The following is a 20,815-nucleotide window of genomic DNA, read 5'->3' as shown; positions in this document are numbered from 1 at the left end:
AAACACTGACCATTATTTTCACGGCAGTGTGTGCCCGGCTTACAACCATTTACCTGAAATTCAAATTTGCTGGGCGGCCTGTATTTTCATTTGCTGTCTCTGGTAACTTTAATTAGTCTCTGTTAATCCCTTCTTCCCCTCATTTGTTTGTTTCCTTTAAACACAGGGTCTTATTACATAGTCTTAGCTGGCCTGGAACTTACTAGGTAGACCAGGCTGGCCTTGAACTCACAGAGATCCACCCTCTTCTGCCTCCTGAGTGCTGGGATCAAAGGTGTGCTGGCCCTTCCTTTATCAGCACACTCAGACACTGATTTTTGTTTGCAGACCAGGTCTAATTTAGCTCAAGCTGAACTCAGACCGGATATTGTTGGCTCTCAAAGAAAACCAGGACAAATAGCTAACTATTTAACATATCAGAGTGGACTCTGGTCTTTCCCTTGGTCCCTACTCACAAGGACCTGTCACAGAGTCTTCCTGGCTGACATCCCCTGGTCCCAACCTCTCCAGTCCCTGAGCATCACTCTCCTGACCCCAGCTTCTTTGATTCCTAAATAACCCAGCCATTTTGGCTCTGTCTCCTCTTGGTCCAGGTGCTCTTTGGCCTTTCAGTCCATGGCTCTTCTCTTGGTCTGACTCCCCCACCCTGTGTTTCTCCCTTTCTTGACCTCCTCTCCCCGCCTCCCCTGTCTAATGCCCTGATATTCACAGGGTTGTAGCGAGTCAAGTCAGGAGGGCAGTGTCTTGTTCCTGACCTTGCAGATGGGAAGCCTGCGACTCCTGACCACCCAACCTATGACCTCTTTGTTACTGTGCCATCATGGTGTTACCCCATGGATGGATCACCTGAGAGATATCCAGAGAGAACCCAGGGCAAGGACAGGGAGCCTGGCCCCACTATCAAGTGGCCTCTGATTGTCCCGGATGGGGCAGGGTGGTGGCCATCTTGCATCTACTGGATGGGACAGGGGGCCAGCCATTTTGTTTGCACTGCATAGAGCAAAGGGGTGATCATCGGGCGTCCCAGGAAAGATCCAGCTCACTCTCTGAGAAAGTCAGCTTCTTTATTAGCTCAAACAACACAGTACAAAAATGAGACTTGGATGCCAGCATCAGAAACTCATATCAAACCCTCCACACCCAGAAGGTTGTGGCTGCCGACGAGAAACTGCCGCATCAGGCAGCTCGCAATCACCAGCAACCCCAGCACCGTGAGATACAGTGCCCCCTTCTGGCCTCTGAGGGCACTGCACTCATGTGCACGTACCCACGCATGCATAATTTAAAATAAAAGTCAAACCTTAAATAGATAAAAAGAAACTGTACAGTTGGGTATGACAGCACACACCTGTAATCCCAGCTATTATTAGGCAGAGCTGAACTGCCGAAAGTTCAAGGCCAGCCTGGACTATGTATGAGATTGTCTTAATAATAAAAATAATAAAGAAAAATAAATTATGCACAAAACGTTCCTGACCCTCATTTCAAAACTTAGTTCTTGCATGTCAGTGACACATCCCTGAATACTGCCTAAATAAATCTATAAAGAGGTCACCAAGTTCCAATAAAAACACCTTGAAGCAATAAAAAAATATGGATGATTTTAGTTGAACTTCCTGAAAGGATTTGTCGGGTGTGAGGCCGGCCCCACCTGAGAGTCCAGACCTCCCTGCCTCACTCTGTCTCCAGCCTGTAGTGCTTGCCAAGAGCCTGACGTGGCCACGAATAGTCTCCAAGCTAACGAGACTCCGAGACTCCGTCTGCCATCCAGACTTTAATGCTCATGGCCACACCTTCCTGCCGACAGCCCAGGGAGTCAGTGGCCCTGTCACCTGACATGTGATAAACTGCCCATCTGAGTCATTGACCAGCTGCGCCCGGATGTAGGGCCTTTTGTGCCCACACCTCACAGTTGTACAAATAGACACAGCCACAAGAGAAGCCATCTCAAGACACTTCATAGCCATCAGCTCAGAGCGTCTTGCCATGTCCACAGAGTGCAGGACAGGGAGAAGGCTGCATGTCCTGGGGAGTGGGAGCCGCTCATCACATTCACCGTGTGCAGAAGGACAAGATGAAGGCTGCGTGTCCCGGGCCATAGGCTCTGGAACAGTGCACACCTGTGCAGCCATCCGGGGCAGTCCAGCTTGACGCCCTCCTCGACCTCGGATGTGACCATGATAAAGGAGCCCAGGTGTAGCACGCATCTGTACTCAGAGTACTCAAGAGGCTAGCCTGGACTACCTAGTGAGTCCTCGTCTCAATACAATCATTATAGACATAACACTAGATAACGTTCGGAGTCTTCACGAGGGCTGATAGGATTCTGGCAGATCAGGGGTTCCCCCAATCTACAGTTCACCCCAGGCTTCTGCAGAGTCCCCAGGGGTCATTCATGAATCCAGGAGCATTAAACACTATTTGGCCAACAGAGTAAAGGACATGTGGCAGGGACTCAGCTGTTTGAATGCATGGACATTTTTTGGGTTGGAGACTGAACTAAAAAAATTATTTTTTAAAACAAAGACTCATTTATGGTGGGGTATGGTGGCACACACTTGTGACATCAGCACTGGAGAGGCAGAAATGGTGGATCCCTGGGGCTCTCAACATTACACAAGCCTACTTGGTGAGTCCCATGCCAGTGACAGACCTTGTTTGGAAAACAAGGCAGATGGAACTGGAGCAGGATATCTGGGGCTGACCTCTGACCTATACCCACACACCATCCCCGCACACCCACAAAGATACAGACACAGGCAGACAGACACACACAGACATACAGGCAGACAGATAAACAGACAGAGAGAGACAGACAGGCAGATACACAGAAACAGACAGGCAGACAGACAGATAAACACACACACAGAGACATACAGGCAGGCAGGTCTCTGGGTGTTAGTATGCAGGCATCTGCACTGGCTGCCCTTGAGGTCCTGATAGGAAGGATCCTCAGCTGCAGCCACTAAGAACACCACCCACTGTGCACATTGGCTAGGTCCGCTTTTAAAAGGTGGGCCTTACCCACCTCCCATCTCTGGTCTCTTCCTCTCTTTCTCTCTCTCTCTCTCTCTCTCTCTCTCTCTCTCTCTCTCTCTCTCTCTGCCTCTCCTATCCCCAGAGGCCCCTCTCACCTTCCCCTTTCCCATTCACTTTCCACCAGTAAAAAGTCTCTCCACCTGAGCTCTGTCCCACACAGACTGGCAGACAGACAGACAGACAGATACACACACACACACACACACACACACACACACACAGAGAGAGAGAGAGAGAGGCACACACACACAGACAGACAACACACACATGCCCCAGCTAAGACTCATTGAAAGCTGGATCTAGCAGGTGGCAGTCAGCCTCCTTCTAGCAGGTGGCAGTCAGCCTCCTTCATTGTTTTGTTTTTTGTTTGTTGTTTGTTTTTGAGACAGGGTTTCTCTGTGTTGCTTTGGAGCCTGTCTTGGAACTAGCTCTGTAGACCAGGCTGGCCTCGAACTCACAGGGATCCGCCTGCCTCTGCTTCCCGAGTGCTGGCATTAAAGCCGTGCGCCACCACTGCCTGGCAGTCAGCCTCCTTCATGATGGTGGAATGCAGAGGTGCAGAGGTGCGACCTCTCCTTAGGTTCCATGGATGGAATCTGCTTCCCTAACCCCAACCCACTGCCCACCCCCAACATGGCCTCTGGGGCCAGTTTCCAGGAAGAAAAGCAGTCTCAGGCAGTGTCAACTGCACAGAGGGTCGTTGCCCACGCTCGTCTCCAGGTGTGTTTGGGAAGCACAGAACCGGGCCATCCTTCAGGGTCTTCTGGGTCTCTAGCCAAAGCTGCTGACTCTGGCTAGTCCGGAAGAACTTGGGTATGAAATGCGGCCTTCAGTCTGGACTCTGACCATCCAGACTCATGATGTTCTGGGAAGGGAAGAGCCACAGCCAGTCAGCAGCTCCCACTCTGCAAACAGCAAGCTTCCTATGCCCCTATCCACACCCACGCTGTGTCCACTAGCCTTTGCAGCCCTCCCCCACCATACCCGCTGTCCCCAGTCCCTCCACCTCAGCTACAGTCTCCAAGTCTGATCTCCCACACTGCATCTGCCAACCGTTGGCTTCACCTGCTTTGGCTGCCAGTCCTCTGACATTTGACTACTGCTTAATTCTGTCCTTGAGGTTCAGAATCTCTCAGGAGTTTGCGGCAAGGAGGTGGCCTTTGAACTGAAGCCTAAACAGTCTGACTGAGGGGCCAGAAAGATGGCTCGGCAGGTAAAGGCACTTGCCACTAAGCCTGGGCCCACACGGCAGGAGAGGGCCAACTCCTACAAGTTGTTCCCCGGCCTCCACACATGTGCTGTGGCACTCACACGCATGGTGCGTGTGCACGTGCCACACACAACAAATAAATGTTATTTTGAGAGAAGACTTTAGAGTCTGATTGATCATATCGGAAAAGTCAGAAAAGCCACTTATCCCTTGTGTCCCACTGATGCCCCTCCCCTCCGACTCTCACCTGCTGGGCCTTCCTGGACAGGAAGTGGGCATAACTGTGGCCCTGGTATTGACCTCTGGATTGCATGAGGGTGCAGATGGCACAGCTGTGGTTGGCGGCAAACTTGTTCAGTGAGCCAAAGGCGCATGGCGGGGGTCTGTTGACGAGGCTGCTGTCTTCCTCTGCGAGGCGGGCCTTCTGTCTCTCTAAGGTGGCCACCAGCTTCCTGAGAGAGGCTTCCGAGAATTGATTGAAGAAGTCCCTGAAGCTGGGGTACTGCCGGATCTGGAACAAGCGTGGAGGTCGTCAGTGCAGCTGGCAGAGTCCCTGCCACCCCAGCCTGCTCCCTAGTATCCGTTGTGCGCACCCCTTCATTAAACCCCTTCACCACCCACTCTCACTTGTACAAGAATGGCCCACAGCTGCAGAGCACAGCAAAAACTGAAGTCACATGCATATCGCTCCGGGCAGAATGTGTCCCTCTGAGCTTCTGTTTGGCTATAAAAATGAGGAGACCAGATCCCCTCTCCAAAATGGTTAGGGGCAGAAGCAAGACAGTTCATGCAGAACATTTAGTGGCCACTTAGCGCCTCTCTAAGGTCCTTCTGATCAGTTTCTTTCTCTTCATATCTGGATATGGCAGCCGGGGTCTCCTGGGGGACAGGGGACCCCCAAAACAAAGACTTGGGTCCCATGTGGTTTATTTGAGATCTAGGGGCACACTGATGGAGTATAAGGACCTGGGACAAGGAGGCCCAGACAGTGGGTGTGTAGATGCGTCTTAGGGAGGGCTGGGGTGTTCAGACCCTCACTCCTGGCAACCATGGTGGAGGCTGCTTGGTTGCTCAGTGTTGATTTCTCCCTGCTTGGTCTCTGGGTCACTAGGTGGTGAGATGCAGATGTCCTGGTGCTGGAAAGCCGAGGCACCTCCCCTCTCTCACATGGGACCTGCCTGTCGCTCTCACTCTTGGGGAGACTGCTGGTCATGGGCAGGTAAGCCACAAGCTTGTAAGAACTGGATCCAGCTAAGCTGTTCACCAGCATGGCTGCCACGGCAGAAAGTGTCCCTGCAGCAGGATCTGAAGGGTTGGATGCTGCAAGGTCTTGGGGTGCTGGGGATTTGGCTTGGGGAGCCACTGAACATTCTGACATTCTGGTGCGTGTGCTGCCACCCCCATACAGCTCTGGGCTTACAGGAGCACAAGGCCATGTCCGGCTTTTTTACATGTGTGCTTGGGCTTTGAACTCAGGCTCTTACTGCTGAGCTATCACCCTAGCCTGCCTGTGTCCTGTTATCTTAAATAAACATTCTTTGCACCTGCCGCGCCCGCATTAGGAGTTCTCTACACTGGCACTGTCTGGGCAAGCAGGAAGTATCCCTGTTTTACAGAAGAGGCAGCTGAGGCTCAGCGAGGTTCAGGAACATGACCAAGGTCACTCAGAAGGAGGACACAGGTCTCAGAGGAGGGTGCGTGAGCCCCAGCATCCTCCTAGGGAGTTTGAGGGACACTCACCTGCCTTCCTAGGTCGTCGTCCACCTCTTGGAGACCTTCCACCAACTTACGGATGATGGACTCCTCTGGGGGAAGAGAAGGATGAGAAGCTGTCCCCAGTGGCACCCGGTGCCCATGACAGACTGCCACAGCAGCATAGCTGACCAAATAAAGATCGATGTTCCCTCCACCTGTGACTGCACTCGGCTCCTACCTGACACTGAGGGAACCTGGGGGCTCCTAACGTCAGGAATGGAGACTTGCTCCTGGGGTGGCCAGCTACGGGTTGCCACAACAGGAGGGCCACTCAGCTGGGTCCTCAGCCCCTTGTTGCCGGTTTGGGCTGAGGTATGCAGGAAACCCACGGAGAGGTCATTACAAGTTGTTGGGAGCTCAAGTCGGACCAAGACAGAACCGCCTACACCAGAGAAATGGACTAATGCCCCCAAAGCCTCATCTGGACCTTCGCCCAGGAGCCCCAGTTTAAAGAGCACATGGATGGTCCCTGTCCCCACTGTAAGGTCTCTGGAGGCAGGGTTCAGATTCTTTCTCCACCCCTAGGAGCAATCCCTACTTAGCCAGGGCTATTGTGTGCGAGAGGAGCTGGCAGAAGCTATCTCTATGGGCGCAGGATATACTGACTAGATTCCGAGGCTCCCTCTGGTACAGGTAGAGGCTGCTCATCTGGTGTGACTCTTCTAGACCGGAAAGGAGCTTCTGGGGACCCGACTGGTTCCCCTCCTGCAGCCTCCAGCTTCTGGAACTCCAGGTCTTCTGCACAGGAAAAGTAGATGAACTTGACATCGGTCCCAGTCCTGGGGAGACCCTGGCCCTGCCCTCCTCCTCAGGGAATCTCAGTGTTCCCTCTCTGTCCTCTGCCTTCCTTGGTCTGTAGTTTAAAAAGCACAGGGACAAGCCCATGGCTCCCACCCAGCAAAATCACAGCCCGGTCAGTCTGAACTCCACCTTCCCCGCTGTCAAATGGAATCATAAGACGGACCTCCCGTGTTAGATGAGAGGGTACTGTGTTAGTGGGATATACAGCAGGCACTGGGCTAATACCAGGCTATCAGGGCACACCTAGAGCCCCATGCTTTAGTGCGGTCCCATCCAACAGTCCCCTGGTCTGTTTCTATCAGTGTCCCCTAGAGACATCTAACAGACAATCACAGATCTAGCAATGCCTTTGTTTTTAAGAAGAGGGAACTCTGAGTTTTTTGGTGGGTGTCCTGCTGAAAACTGCCCACCCCCACTCTTCCCACAGCAGGAAGCTGATGTCAAGACACCAGGCCTGCTCACCTGGGTCCCCGGAGATGGAAGCTCTGTGGCCACTGACACACGTGGGCAGGAAGCCGTGCCTCTTGGGTGGCCGGGCCTCTGGGCTGGCGGCACCGGGAGTCCCCGAAGCCTCAGTTCTCTTGGGATCCTTGGAGCCATGTTTCTTGAGGGAAAAGGCCCGCCGGAGATTCGACTTCTTCCTGTGTGATTTCACCTTGGGAGCAGGGGTGGAGTTTTCTCCAGCCTCCTCTGCCTCCTGGACTTGAGCTTGCTATGTGGAGGAAGAGAGAAACTGAGGCAGGGTCCCTGACTTGGAGAAGGTCAAAGGTCAAAGGTGAACTATGGCCTAGGCAGACAGTGTAACCCAGCAGGGGGGTGATGGCATTTGGAGCTGGGGAGTGAGGTTTGGGGGAGGCCAGGACAGGGCTTAGAATGAAGCAAAGGGGTGTGGGGGTCCCCCAAAGAGCAGGATAGCGGGCAAAGGAGTCTCACCTGCTCTCCCTTCTGTTCCTCTGCGTTTTTTAATAGGACCAGGATCTTCCGCCTGAATTCTCCTAAGAAAAGGACAGGGTTTCTTACAAAAGCCTCCGTGACCCGCACTCATGTCCTCGGTGCAGGTCTGCACACCCCAGCCCTTCCGTTGCTCCTCTTTGCATGTACACTCCAGCGTGCAAACATGGGCCCTCGTGCTTCTGAGGCACTAACACCGCCTGCTGTCTCCCCAGCTCCCCCAGCCCCCCCCCCCCCAGAGGTCTCCAAGTGTGTGGACCTGACAGTATTTCACATCCAGGCCTGGCTCTGCCAAGGATAAAGTGATAAAGCTACTTCCCCTTTCTGTCCTCAGCCCAACTCTCAAGCCGGCCACCTAACAGGAATTACAGCACACAGTAGCTGATGCAACCTGTTCGCACCGCCCCCCATTCCTCACAGACCGTGGTTCAGGAACCCCAGCAACTCGCTAGGCCCACCCTTGCCAAATGAGGAAACCGAAGCCAGTCGAGGAAGGGTGCTCAGGGCCCATGCTGTCCCCACAGCCTGCTGCTTTCCCAAGGGGAGGCTGAAACAGGCCTCAGCCTCCCCCTCTCTACCTCAGTTTCTCTTCTTCAGGTGGCAGAGTCAAGACAGGTTCTCAGAGGGGGTCTCTGAGGGGCAGGGTACTAACTGGATTCATAGGCTCTGTCCCTCGGTGGCCTCTCTGCTGGTCCTTGACATGCAGCTGGGGTGTGGCACTCAGACAGATGTGAGCATCCGGGGTCTACAGATTGGACCTCGTGGAATCCAGGCTCCTCTGAGTCTGGGAAGGAGAAAGGGCAGTTAGTTAAGTGTGTGGCCACGTCCAGCGGCTGGCGCTGAGCCCAGGCGGGTGCCAGTGTACTTTGCTCTCGGTTCTGTTGGGCTCAGTTATCTTTTGGGCTGTGCCAGGTCAGGGGCTCTGCTTGGCTTTCTGCAGCCCCCAGAGCTGCGTTCCCCCTGTTTCTCTGCCCTTTCCCCTTTCCACGGGTCTCTCTACCTAGCTCCTGTTTGGCTTGGGACAAAAGATGCCTGGCTCCATGATATTAATGAAGGTCCATGGCCTAGATAGTCTTGCACGAAAATCTATCCTCTTATGACTCCAGGCACACGCTCCCTAAGCCAGAAACTCTCCTAGTCACGTGTCCAGACTGGCTCCCCCGCCCCCCACCTCCGGGGAAGAACCAATGTGATCCATCCTTGTCCCTGTAACTCTGGCTTCTCCAGCTTTGATGAATCACGTGACTATGATCACATCACCTCACCCCTGCACCCAGCTTCCTCACTGCCTAAGACAAACTGAGACACAGACAGACAGTAGGACACAGAGAGCAATCTGAGACACAGACAAACAGTAGGACACAGAGCAATCTGAGACACAGAGACAAGTCAGAGGAAACTGGGAGAGCCTGGGGCACTCAGCTGGTCGACAGTTTGCCTGGCAGACCCAAGGCCCTGGGCTCAATTCCTAGTAGGAAAGAAACCCGATGGTGGTGCACGAGCCTAGCATCTGGGAAGCGGAGGCAGGAGGACCAGGACAATTTTGGCTACACAAGGGAGTTTGAGACCAGCTTGGGCAAAGTGAGACAAACAAACAAGCAGAAAACAAAACAAGCAACAACAACAAATAGGGGTGTGTGTGAGGAGTTCTCGGTGGTTAAGATCACCCCGTGCTCTTCTAGGGAAGCGCTTTGACTCCTAGCACCCACGCGGTGGCTCACAAGCATCTGTAACCCCAGCTCCAGGGTGTCCGATGCCACCTCTGGCCTCCACAGATGCCAGACATGCACATGGTACCCAGACATACATGTAGGGAAAACATCCACACATATTGAGAGGGAAAAGAAAAGGTAGTTGGGAACCCAGGCCTCTGTCTCCAGTTCTGTCACGAGAACATCCCCAGCCCCGCTCAGAGATGGCGGTGGCTGGGGTCTTGGCCTGCAGTCCCATCAAGGGCTCGGGTGTGCTGTCTGCACCCAGGCGAGGCCATGTGGAGGTGACCAGCTTCCGTCCCTTCTCCATCCCCAACCCTCTCTACACTGCTCAAGGCCTAGTGTGGACTTCAGAACGAAACTGACCAATCCCAGCCCTGGGAAGATTTCAGAGCTGGAAGGAAGCCACAGTTGCTATGACAACTGCCTGAGCCTGCTCACCGGGGTTGCTGGAGGCAGAAAGTCGCTGGCCACTAAGACACAGGGGTAGGAAGCTGGGCCTCTTGGGTCGGGTTTCTGGGCCAAGGGCCGCTGCAGCCACTCTCTTGGGTTCCTCGGAGGCAGGCCTCTTGAGGGACAAAGCTTTCTTCAGGGTGGACTTCTTTTCCTGGGATTTCTTCCTGGGGGGCGGTGTTGGCTTTTGTGGAGCCACTTCCGGCTGAGGGACTTGCGCTTGCTGTGGAGAGGAGGGAGACCGCGAATCAGGAGCCTGACCTTGGGGAGAGAGTCAAGGCAGCCCCAGACAGGGAGTGGGAGTGGGGTTAACAGGCGGGCACGAACCCGGAGCTGCAGGAGCCCTGCAGGCGGTCTCTGATGCCAGCGCCTCACCTCTTCCTCCAGACGGTCCCCTGCTCTCTTGAGCAACTCCACGATCTTCCAGATGAGTTCGTCCTCTGCAAGAGAGTAAGGGTCCCACCACTCCTAAGTACAGCGGCAGTGTTCCGATGTGGCCAGTCTGGTTCTCTTGGGCATCCACAACAGCTCATTAAAGGGTTTGCAAAGGGAAAGCCCCATGTCCCCCAGCTAACCACCCCTAGTCACAGGGAAGCATTTTTGAGCCCAAGCATGACTTTTTAAGTTTTTTAAATTAATTTTTACTTCTTTTTTTTTTTAATTAAGGAGAAGAGAAGCAGTTCACATGTGGGGGTCAGGGCACAATTTTGGGAAGTCTGTTCTCCCTTTCTATTATGTGGGTCAGGTCGTCAGCCTTGGTGGAATGGAACAGTCCAAAGCATGACATTTTATGTAGGGATTCAAGGCCAGATGTCCAGGAATTCAGTCTGCCCTGCTAACTGAGCTTCAGAGACTTGTGAATATCAGTGTTGTGGTTGGTGATGGCTATGTTTCTTTACACTCTCTGGGTCTTTAGAACTGTCCCTGTGAAATGTGGGTCACAATTTCACCCTGTCTCTCTCAGAGTTTGTCCAGACATCAAACAAGAAACAGAACTTAGAAACATTTCCCAAGACTGACCCCAAGTCCAGCCTATGCCATTCCCAGGGGACTGTAGAAATGGCAGATCCCCAGCCTAAGCCTCAGAGAGGACACTGGCTGGCACATTGGGTCACAGTGGCCCTGCCGCATAATCGCCTCCGCTGCATGTCATGCAGGAGAACATTCCCCAGGGGGGTGTGCCCACTCCACTAGCTGTGTGCCAAAGGTCTGTTTGCACAAAAAGTCAAGCAGAGGAGAGCCTCTGTGCCTGGGCTAACTACAGAGTCTCTGCCCCTCAGTCCAGCTCTCTCGCACACCAGTTCCCCGGGCTTCCAGTTTCCTGGCGCAGCCTATGAGGCAACTATAAACCAAATGCCTCACAAACTGGGCACAGAAAAGTCTTTCTACCTCTTTCACGGCCTGGCTTTTTAGAGAATTAGATGAGGAGGGTGTGTTAGGATTGTCTAGGGTTGAATCCGGATTGTGCACTGTTTAAGTCCGTAGAGATGAAATGTCTTTTTATTCCCTATGGTTCTGAGAGAAAATGTTCCAAAACAGTGTGACAGCTCCTAGCTGTGGCCGCTGGACGATTCTTTCCATTATTACAATATCTGTTTTATTTATTTAAGCCCAACGCCTCTTACGTGCTAAGCAGCATCCCTGCCTAACTACACCTTCAGTGCCTACTTGATAGATAAGTAGTAAATGTAGTAAATAGATTAGATTAGATTAGATAGATGATTGATAGATGGCAGATAGATGATAGACAGACAGACAGACAGACAGATGATACGTGAGAAGGATGTCCTGTAGCTCAAACTGGTCTCCTGCAGTCACTGTGTAGCAAGTGGCCTTGAACATCTTTTTTTGTTTTGTTTTGTTTTACATAAGGTTTCTCTGCGAAGCCCTGGCTATCCTAGAACTTGTTCTATAGACGAGAGCTGGCCTCAGACTTACAGAGACAGCCTGCCTCTGCCTCCCAACGCCTGCGCCACCACTGCCGGGTGGATTTGAATCTGTAACCTCCTGCCTCTACCTCCCCAGCGCTAGTCTTACAGGCGTACACCCCCACACCCCATTTATGCAATGCTGGGAATGCCAGCCTTGTGTGTGCCAGGCAAGCTCTCTACCAACTGAGCTACACTCCTGGCCCCTCTCCTCTATATTTTTAAAAAAATCTTTATTTATCTATTTATTATGTACACAGTGTTCTGTCTACATGTACCCTTGGATGCCAGAAGAGGGCACCAGATCTCATTACAGATGGTTGGGAGCCACCACGTGGGCGCTTGGAATTGAACTCAGGACCTCTGGAAGAACAGGCAGTGCTCTTAACCTCTGAGCCATCTCTCCAGCCCTCTCTTCTATATTTTTAAGTACATTTGAGAGATTGAAAGCAAAGGCATATTCCCATTGACTCAGAGGCAGGAGTGCTTGCCAGCTGCCTTTCGGGAACTTCTGCCTTCCTCTCAGACTCGAAAATAAGCACCCAGTGCCAGAAGCACAAGATAGACATGAAAGGTGTGTGTGTGTGTGTGTGTGTGTGTGTGTGTATAGACTCACCCCATTAGGTCTCACCCTGAGTGGCCCCTCTAGTTTTCTGCAGTATATTTTCTGACCCATAAGGAAAGAAGGACCCTAGACATTTGCGACTCACGGTCAGGCTGTTGAGGGTCCTCTTCTAATGGGGGACCTGCGGCTTGGGCAGAACTCTCTGAGGATTCAGCATGGCCTCCCTCGGTGGGCAAGGCCTGAAGGATTTCAGAATCTGGTGTCTCTGGAAGTCAAATGAGCAGACGCCTGGGTTAATGACATTCTTCCAACCTTATTAACCCACAGGTGGTGTGGATTCCAACGGGTGACAGGCCAAGCAGCAGCCACCCTAATCCTCACCCCAGATCAGAAACTGGCTAGGATTTCCCAGTGAAAAGGGGGGTGTCTCAGGCCAGGATCCCCTCCCTCCAGCTCTCCCCGGAGCCTCCTTCCCATCAGAGTCTGTGGCTGCACAGAAGCCTCCAGCACACAGCTGAGGCCTCTGGGAGTGGAGAAGACGTCACTCCCCAGCCTCAGCTGCAGGGACGCCCTGCTCTCTTCTTTTACCACGGAGGACTCAAAGGCTCCAGGGCAAGCCATTGCAAAAACCACCATAGCAGATTTGTTCTTCAGGGGCAAGGTCTAGACAGAGCGCCGGGCCGGCACCCATAGACCTGTGGGGCAAGAGATCAGCAACTTCCACTCCTCCCCAAATCTCATTGCACTTGCTTTTGTATGAGCTGCATCGACCCATGAGACAGCAACCAACCATTTTATCTATTTTTGTAGATGGGACGGAGGGCACATTAAGGCCCAGAGGGATGTCACCAACCCTAGGCCACGCAGCATATGGAATGGTGGCATCCCAATGGGTTGATCTCAAGTGTTCAGCTGTTCAGCCTCATAGAAATGTCCCTCACAGTTCACATCTGACCTAGTGGAGGACATTTAATAGACAAACTTGGGGCACCCTGATCCTTGAGGCTGGGACAATAGGGTTACCCTAGTCTGCTCACCCCTGCAGATCAGCCCCAGGTTAGCCTCCTCAGCGGCGTGGGAAGCAGCTCTGCTGGGCAGTAAGTTTTCGTGGCCTTCTGCCTCTGAGTTCTGGGGCCCTGAGGGCTCTTCAGGAGCAGGCTTCTTGTGTGTGGGTTTCTTACGGCTGGTCCTCTTCTCCTGGGATTTCTTCCTGACGGCTGGCTCCTCCGTTGCCTCTGGGAGCTTGATCTCTCCTTTCCCCTTTGATTTCTTGCTGGCTTTTTCTCTGGGCTCCTCTAGATCAAACCTCAGGAATAAGACATTCAGGAACATGCTAATCCAGCTCTGCTGGGCTTGCTTTGGGGGCCTCTCTTTCTTAGGGCCTTCTACGGGCCCCTGCTCACAGGGGAGAAATTCGCTTTCTTCTCCTAGAGGGGGCGCTGCGGCCACAGCTTCCTGGGCCTCTGCAAAGTGGTAGGGGCTCCCGGAACCTCTGGTCTCATCGCTGGCTGTCCTGCGAAGCACCTTCCTGTGGGTGGGCCCAGAGGAGTACTTGGAGTTCGCGGACTCAGAGTCCTTGAGAACCTGCCGGTCCAAGGATTGGGTTCTTTTATCTGTGGGAGGCTTCTTCGGGCCCCTCTGGGTCTCGATTGGGCTACAACCAAAGCAAACAGGTCGCTCAGGAGAGTTCAGTCAAAGACTGACCCGTGCCCGCCTGCACTCACACACCTCCCATGCTGTGCAGTCACCCTCCCCTGGTGACGCTTTAAAACTTCCATCTTGTTTAACGACAACCCCACGGGGAAGGGGGTCACCACCCCCATTTTCCAGAGAAGGAAATGGAACCAGATTCTCCAGCTAGCTTGTAGCACCACCGGAGTGGCCCAGAGGAACACAGCCCCAGAAGATTTTGGGTTTGCGACTCTAAAATAGCTAACTGGTCAGGAGACCTTTGCCGCAGCAGAAACGGGACCCTCGCGCTCCTCCTTCCCACACTGTGTGCAACCGCAGCAACTGTGATCTGAGAATCAAAGACCAGAACTGCAGCTCACAGAGGAAAGACTAAGTACAAGCACCTTGGTGGCCCCGAGTCTCATTTACACTCGAAGGTTCAGGAACAGCTGGGACCCAAGCTGCTGCAGCCATGAGGGGAGCAAGCCGGGCTCTGGGTGCTGCTGCCTCCCTCCCGTCTTCCTTTCTCCCCTTTATTGTTTATTTAGAGACAAGGTCTCATAATGTAGCCCAGGTTAGCCTCCATCTCTTGGTCATGCCTCAGTCTCCTGAGTACACTGTCATACCATGACCTGACCTGTTTCATATTCAGGGCAGCAAACTGTTCACGTTTCTGTAAGTCATATTTATGTTTTTAGCACTGGTGCTGGTGCCCAGATCCTTGATGCTAGCAAGATTGCTACCTCTGGTCATACCCCTGTGTGGTCTCCTGTTCCTTTCCCCCTTTCTACCATTTGTTTTGTTTATTTTTCAAGACAAGGGTCTCTACATAGCCCTGGCTATCCTGGAACTCAATATGTAGACCAGGCTGGCCTCAGACTCACAGAGATCTGCCCAAGTGCTGGAACTACAGGTATGTGTTACCACGCCCAGCATATTTGGGCATATGTGTTTGTCTGTGGATATGTGCATGTGAGCACATGTGTGCACAGAGTCAGAAGAGAATGTTGAACTCCCTAGAGCTGGAGTTACAGGAGGCTGTTGTGAGTTGTCTTATGTGGGTGCTTTGAATATATATAATTACTATATTAATATGTATCTTGCATATATATTGATATATAAAATACATATATATTATATTATATCATGAGCTGGTAAGATGGTTCAGCGGTTTCAAGAGTGTACTGCTCTTCCAGAGGCCCCGAGTTCTGTCCCTAGCACCACCTCAGAGCTCACAACTGTCTATAACTCCAGCTCCAAGGGGATCTGACGCCCTCTGTTGCCTCCACAGGCACCTCCACATGGTGGATCTGCTCTTGTCCACAGTCATATATATATGGCAGTTCACGCATACATGCTCACACACACACACACAATAAAATACATATTTTCATCACATCCCTTGCCTTTATTAACTAGTTAATTTATCTTAAATATATCCTACTGATGGGTCTACCACAGAAGCAAAATAAGAATCTGGAATTGGGCTGGTGAGATGGCTCAGCGGATAAAGGTGATTGCTGCCAATCCTGCCAACCTGAGTTCAATCCCTGGGACCCACGTGATAGAAGGAACACTCTGACTCTGAAAAGTGGTCCTCTGAGTTTCACCTAGTGCCGTGGCACAAGCACACACACACACACACACAATTAAAACGTAAATAATTTAAGAATAAAGCACCTAGAGCTGCGATTCCCTGTGTGTGGGATCTGTGAGAGCTCACGAAAGGAAAATAAGCAGTGGGAAAGCTGAGGGTGAGCCCCAGGGGATCTGAAGGTGTCTTTCAGGCCTCTGTCTGGGCTGGGAGACCTGAACCCCACAGCAGGTCACTGCAGGCCATGGAGACCACACTGCTGCTGTCACACATGGACCATCCTGAAGGAAGTGAGGATGTTGTTGGGCCAGGGGAGGAGGTGAGCAGTTTGGACAGCAGCTCTGGTTATTAATGTTCCTTAAAGGGAACATGTGGGCCATGTAGAAACCCACAGTACTGCCTGCATCTCACATAGAAAGTGGCTCCTGTTCCAGAAAGTCCCAGAGGTCGGCCGCCTTGCTGTTGTTTCCAAAACACAGTTCTAGGTGGGAAAGGAGAAGCAAACATTGAGGAAAATATTTGACTTTCCCCACGCTCACTTCTTCTGGCTTTTACCACCCACTAGCAACGCCTCCGGAATCCCACAGTCGTGAGCAGGACATGACGTTCATCTAAAACAGGATATTCTGGTGTTTAAACTGATAAAGCTGGGACTAGAGGGTGCGTGGACTTAGGAGAAGATGAATTTAGACTAGTGGACTTGATTACATTAATTAGATTGAAGAAAGTCGAGCTGACCAAACAGTGGTCAGGGTTTCTGTCAGCCAGGACAACTGGTCGACCAAACCATGGAAGCAGTCACTGATAGGACACACTATTCGGCTCAGGCCCCCCTTCTTCCCTGAGGTGGCGTGGCCCAGGGCTCCATCCCACAGCAGGTAGGAGAGCATCCCCACTCAGCTGAAAGAAGGGACGGTTGCTATGAAAACAGTTCCCCCCCCCCCCCCGGCGGTGGAGATGAACCCAGCCCCTTCCTGCTGCCTGACTTCACTCCATCCACACAGTCCCACAAGTCTTCCCAAGTTTCCCAGTGAAGGACCCCTCCAGGGTCCCCAAGACCTCCTGACCTTCAAGCCCAGGCCCTCTTCTTACTTGCCAGACTCCTGCCCAAGGTGTCCTGGTCTTTGGCCCCATGACCACCTCCTGGTAGCTCTTTTCAGGTGGTTTCAACTGATTGAACTGGTCTCTACTCTCCCCTGGCCCCTCTGCCTGTTCCTTTTTTGGAATGTTCTAGAAACACTGTTCCAGATCCAGGCTGTCCAGAGTGGGTGAGCCTGTTAGCCCAAAGAGTTCAACAGTGACCCACCTCCCATGTTACACGGCTACTCACCTTTCTAGGTGTTCTCAGTGTGACATTTCACCTATCTAGAGTCATCATGGACAACTGACTCTCTTCTTCCCTATTTCTTAATTTTGCACCAAGTCTGGCCTGACTGTAGGGGAATCCTGTCCTGGCCCAGACCAGGAGCCCATAAAAACTCAGCTATGTTACATAGAAACCCAGCTGTTGGTGTAAACACATTTATTGGCATGGCTGAGAAGAGGAGACTTCAGAACAAAGTCCACTCTAGCCTGAAATGCCTGGTGATGCAGAGATCACAGAGCTTACAATAAGAAAATGGCTCCCGTGACTCATTTCACAGCCACAAAGGACCAGAGAAGTCACACCAAGCTGACATAGTTGTCCCCAGCACGAGGCTGTGTTTGGCATGTTTTCAAAACCGAACTCTGACCTCATCGTTATATTTGCTTGGCCTGATTCTCTCATGCCACAAAGTGCTCCCTCCTCCACCCCTGTAGGCATTTGACAGACACCATACACAGATGCCACGGAAGGCCTTGAGGAACACCGCATGCACGCTGTCAGCCTGCCCTAGCTCAGAATGTTCGATACCGTCTGTTTTGAGTGTAAGAGGCTAAAATCGCATGGCCAAGCTTGCTGCTGGCCTCACAGCTAAGATCCATAAGGGATGCCTGGCCAGCGGCTTCCCTGCTGTTCCCACCCCTGGCCAGGCAGGTCCTGGGGATTTAGGGAACAAATACATAATTATACACAAACACACCGTGAGCCCTTTCACCTCTGTGATCTCATTGACTCTGACAGTGCCCCATGAGTCAGATGGTCTGACATGGGGGACTGATGCCCTGAGCCTCACACAGCCGATGTCCCAGTGCTGGGAGCAGAGCGCTAGGCTTGAATATTCCCCACCCCCGACCCCAGCCACCATCCTATTCCAAACCCTGCCTTCTCACTCCTACACCACGCAACATCTTCTAAGCACACATGTGTGTGCAATGGACACATGTACCCCAGACACAAGACTGCAAACCCAGAGCGGGCCTCACAACCCTGCGGCCAATGGCTAGGCTGAGCTCACGCTGTCTCTCACGGGCCCATGCGACCGCAGCTCTCAGTCAGGCTCCCAGCCTTCCAACAAGAGCCAGGAGAAGCTAACTCTGTATCCATCACTCGGACCCCTGCAGTGGTGCGGCTCCTCTCACAGCTGCCCCCTTCCACATTCCTCCGTGACCCCTGCGCCTCCGCTGCCACGCCCGGAACGGGAAACATGGTGGCCTCGTTCTCCTGAAACACCGGGCCTGTCCTGGCCCCCCTTGTTAAATGTGACAGCTCAAGGTCTCCATCTTTTCTGTGGGGTCTTTCTTGGGTTCCTACAACGCACAGGCCCCGCAAAGTGCCAAGTCCACCCACTGTAGTGTGGGAATCCTCCAGACCCATCCTGGCAGGCTTTCCTGAAAGTGCTGAGGACCCTTCCTGCACAGGGGCCGAGTCCGAGGGGGGTTAACCAGAGCTGCGGCAGCCTTCCTTTACTAACTGAAAGAAAGTCCCCGAGCCCCTTACTCTTCCAGCCTGTTGCCCCAATTACCCCAGATCTATTGGCATTTCCTGGGTCCCTCACTTCTGAGCATCCTTCTCTGATGCTGCCAGCTGGTCCTGGTACATTGTGGGGGCCAGGGGCAGAGGCAGGAGGGCAGGGGCTCCTGCCAGGGCTTCGACCTCGGCAGTTGCAGAGAGATCAGCACACATTGCCTTCCTGAACACACGAGGATCCCAGGGATCCCTCAGAAAACCCAGAGCACTGTGGTGGGTCAGCTAGACTGGCCTGAATTCTCTCTTGCATGTGTGTGTATGTGCTCATGTGTGTACATGTAAGTGTATATGTGTATGTCTGTGTGTGTTTGTGTATGTCTGTGTGTGCTGGGGTGTGATGTGAGGTGGGCATTGTATGTGTGGTGTATGTGTGGAGTGGAGGGGTGCGGGTATGTGTGGGTGTGCCACGGCACACGGGACACGTATGTGGTGGTCAGAGGGGTCATCTTTCCTTTCTCCTTTCTGTGGTTCCAGGGACTGGACTCAGGCTGTCAGGCAGCAAGCGCCTGTACCTATTGAGCCATCCTGCTGGCCCCTCTTCCATTTTTTTAAAAATAAGAAAAAAAGAGCCCAGCGGTGATGGCACACACCTTAAACCCCAGCACGCGGGAGGCAGAGGCAGGTGGAGCTCTGTGAGTTCAAAGCCAGCCTGGTCTACAGAGTGAATTCCAGGACAGCCTGAACTGTTACATAGAGAAACCCTGTCTGGGGAAAAAAAAAATCAAAAACAAAAACAAAACAAAAAAAAAAGAAAGAAAGAAAGAAAGAAAGCAGGAAGGAAGGAAAGAAAGAAAGAAAGAAAGAAGAAAGATTTCAGGAGGATCAGCAAGCTAGAAGCAGAGCCAGGTCTGGACTTAGGGTCTATTCCTCTTATGTCTAGCTTCCTTCAGGGCCCTGAAATATTCACCCATTGCCCAGGTTCACAAGGAGAGGATTCAACCCACCTCAGACCACGGAAGTCACCGCCGTCCCGGGACTTCCCTGGGCTGGGGTTCCTGGAGCGGGGCATTGCCCCCTGTTAGTAGAAGTCCTTTGAGGCTTGGGTCCGGTGTCTCCAGGGAGAACAAGAAGCTGCCACAGGCGGCTGGGAATGTTCAGAGGGGCTCAGAACTTCTGGGCTATATATGTCATTGCTTCCCAGAGCTGAACTCACAGGTAGCCAACCAGAGGGCAGGGCTGGCCCAACTGCTGCACCTGTCGCTGCCCGCCCAGGCTGCTTCCCGCTCGCTCGTCTGGGCTGTGCCGGAGATAGGAAGCTTGGTTCAGCTACCCAGGAGAGAGAGGAGGAGAAACAGTTTCAGTTGACAACTTCCTTATTACACCTGAGTCCCCGAGCCACACGTCTGACCAGTATATGAAACTGAAAGCGAAGCCTGGCAGGAAACACTGTATTGTGGGGGGTGGTATCACCTCCATGGCTTCCCTTGTCATGACTGAGGATCCCTGGAGATGGAAGGAGCTAGAAGATCAGGCCATGGAGGGGATGTGTGCCGTGCATCACTGGACACTGCTCTGACGGTGGAAGCCGTGTGTCCAGACCCCTCTATGGAGAATGGGGTCACCACGGATTTTTCTGTTTGTTTTTAATATTTATATTTAATTCTTTAACATACAGATGTACTTACATACACTGTATCTTGATCATATTCCTGCCCGAATCTCTCCTTTCACCCTTCCACTCCCCTCTGGACCCCACCAAAGTGTGCCCCTCCCACTGTAATTAGGTGCTGTCTTTGTGTCCAAGGGCAATCAGTCCACTAGCACAACCTCCCCCCTCCCATAAAGTGATCCTCCCACCCTGGCAGCCATCAGTTAATTCAAATAGTTCCTCAGTAGGGATTTGTTACCGTTTGGGGTTTTTTGGAGATAAAGGCTTGCCCAACCATACCTGGCTCTTTCCTGTCATTTTATCTTACCTTAAAAATTAAAAGAAAACAAAGAAAAAAAACAGCTCTGGCCGGGTGGTGGTGGCGCACATCTTTAAAACCAGCACTGGAGAGGCAGAGGCAGGCGGATCTCTGTGAGTTCGAGGCCAGCCTGGTCTACAAGAGCTAGTTCCAGGACAGGCTCCAAAGCTACGGAGAAACCCTGTCTTGAAAAACCAAAAAAAAAAAAAAAAAAAAAAAAAAAAAACCAGCTGTGGAAACTGGAGATTTGGCTCAGTGATTAAAAGCACTGGTTGCTCTTACAGAGAACTTGGGTTTCATTCCTTCATTCCTAGCACCCATGCCATGACTTACTGGCAC

At 52.4% G+C, this 20,815-nt stretch overlaps 1 protein-coding gene across 4 annotated transcripts; it reads right to left on the bottom strand.

The window, feature by feature from the left end:
• Positions 1–1,043: 1,043 nt before the first annotated feature.
• On the bottom strand, positions 1,044–19,792 carry Bnip5 (BCL2 interacting protein 5). Of its 4 annotated transcripts, none has more exons than XM_048451221.3 (13): positions 19,514–19,792; positions 13,452–14,068; positions 12,560–12,679; positions 10,249–10,361; positions 9,910–10,144; positions 8,409–8,540; positions 7,739–7,800; positions 7,268–7,517; positions 6,611–6,742; positions 6,183–6,386; positions 5,990–6,054; positions 4,497–4,760; positions 1,044–3,904 (listed from the first exon to the last, which is right to left on the bottom strand). In XM_048451221.3, the coding sequence occupies exons 1-13, from the start codon at positions 19,576–19,578 to the stop codon at positions 3,869–3,871; spliced, it is 2,295 nt and encodes a 764-aa protein (XP_048307178.3). In that variant the 5' UTR covers positions 19,579–19,792; the 3' UTR covers positions 1,044–3,868. The 4 variants fall into 4 exon arrangements, with proteins under 4 accessions (XP_048307178.3, XP_048307179.3, XP_048307180.2 ...); XM_048451222.3 differs by having other exon boundaries at positions 10,297–10,361; XM_048451223.3 differs by lacking the exon at positions 6,183–6,386 and having other exon boundaries at positions 19,514–19,788.
• Positions 19,793–20,815: the final 1,023 nt, after the last annotated feature.

The sequence above is a fragment of the Myodes glareolus genome, chromosome 18 (genome assembly GCF_982192425.1).
Source record: "Myodes glareolus chromosome 18, mMyoGla1.1, whole genome shotgun sequence".
NCBI classification, from domain to species: Eukaryota; Metazoa; Chordata; class Mammalia; order Rodentia; family Cricetidae; genus Myodes; species Myodes glareolus.
The sequence above is the reverse complement of the archived record's forward strand: the minus strand, read 5'-3'. Positions and strand labels throughout refer to the sequence as shown.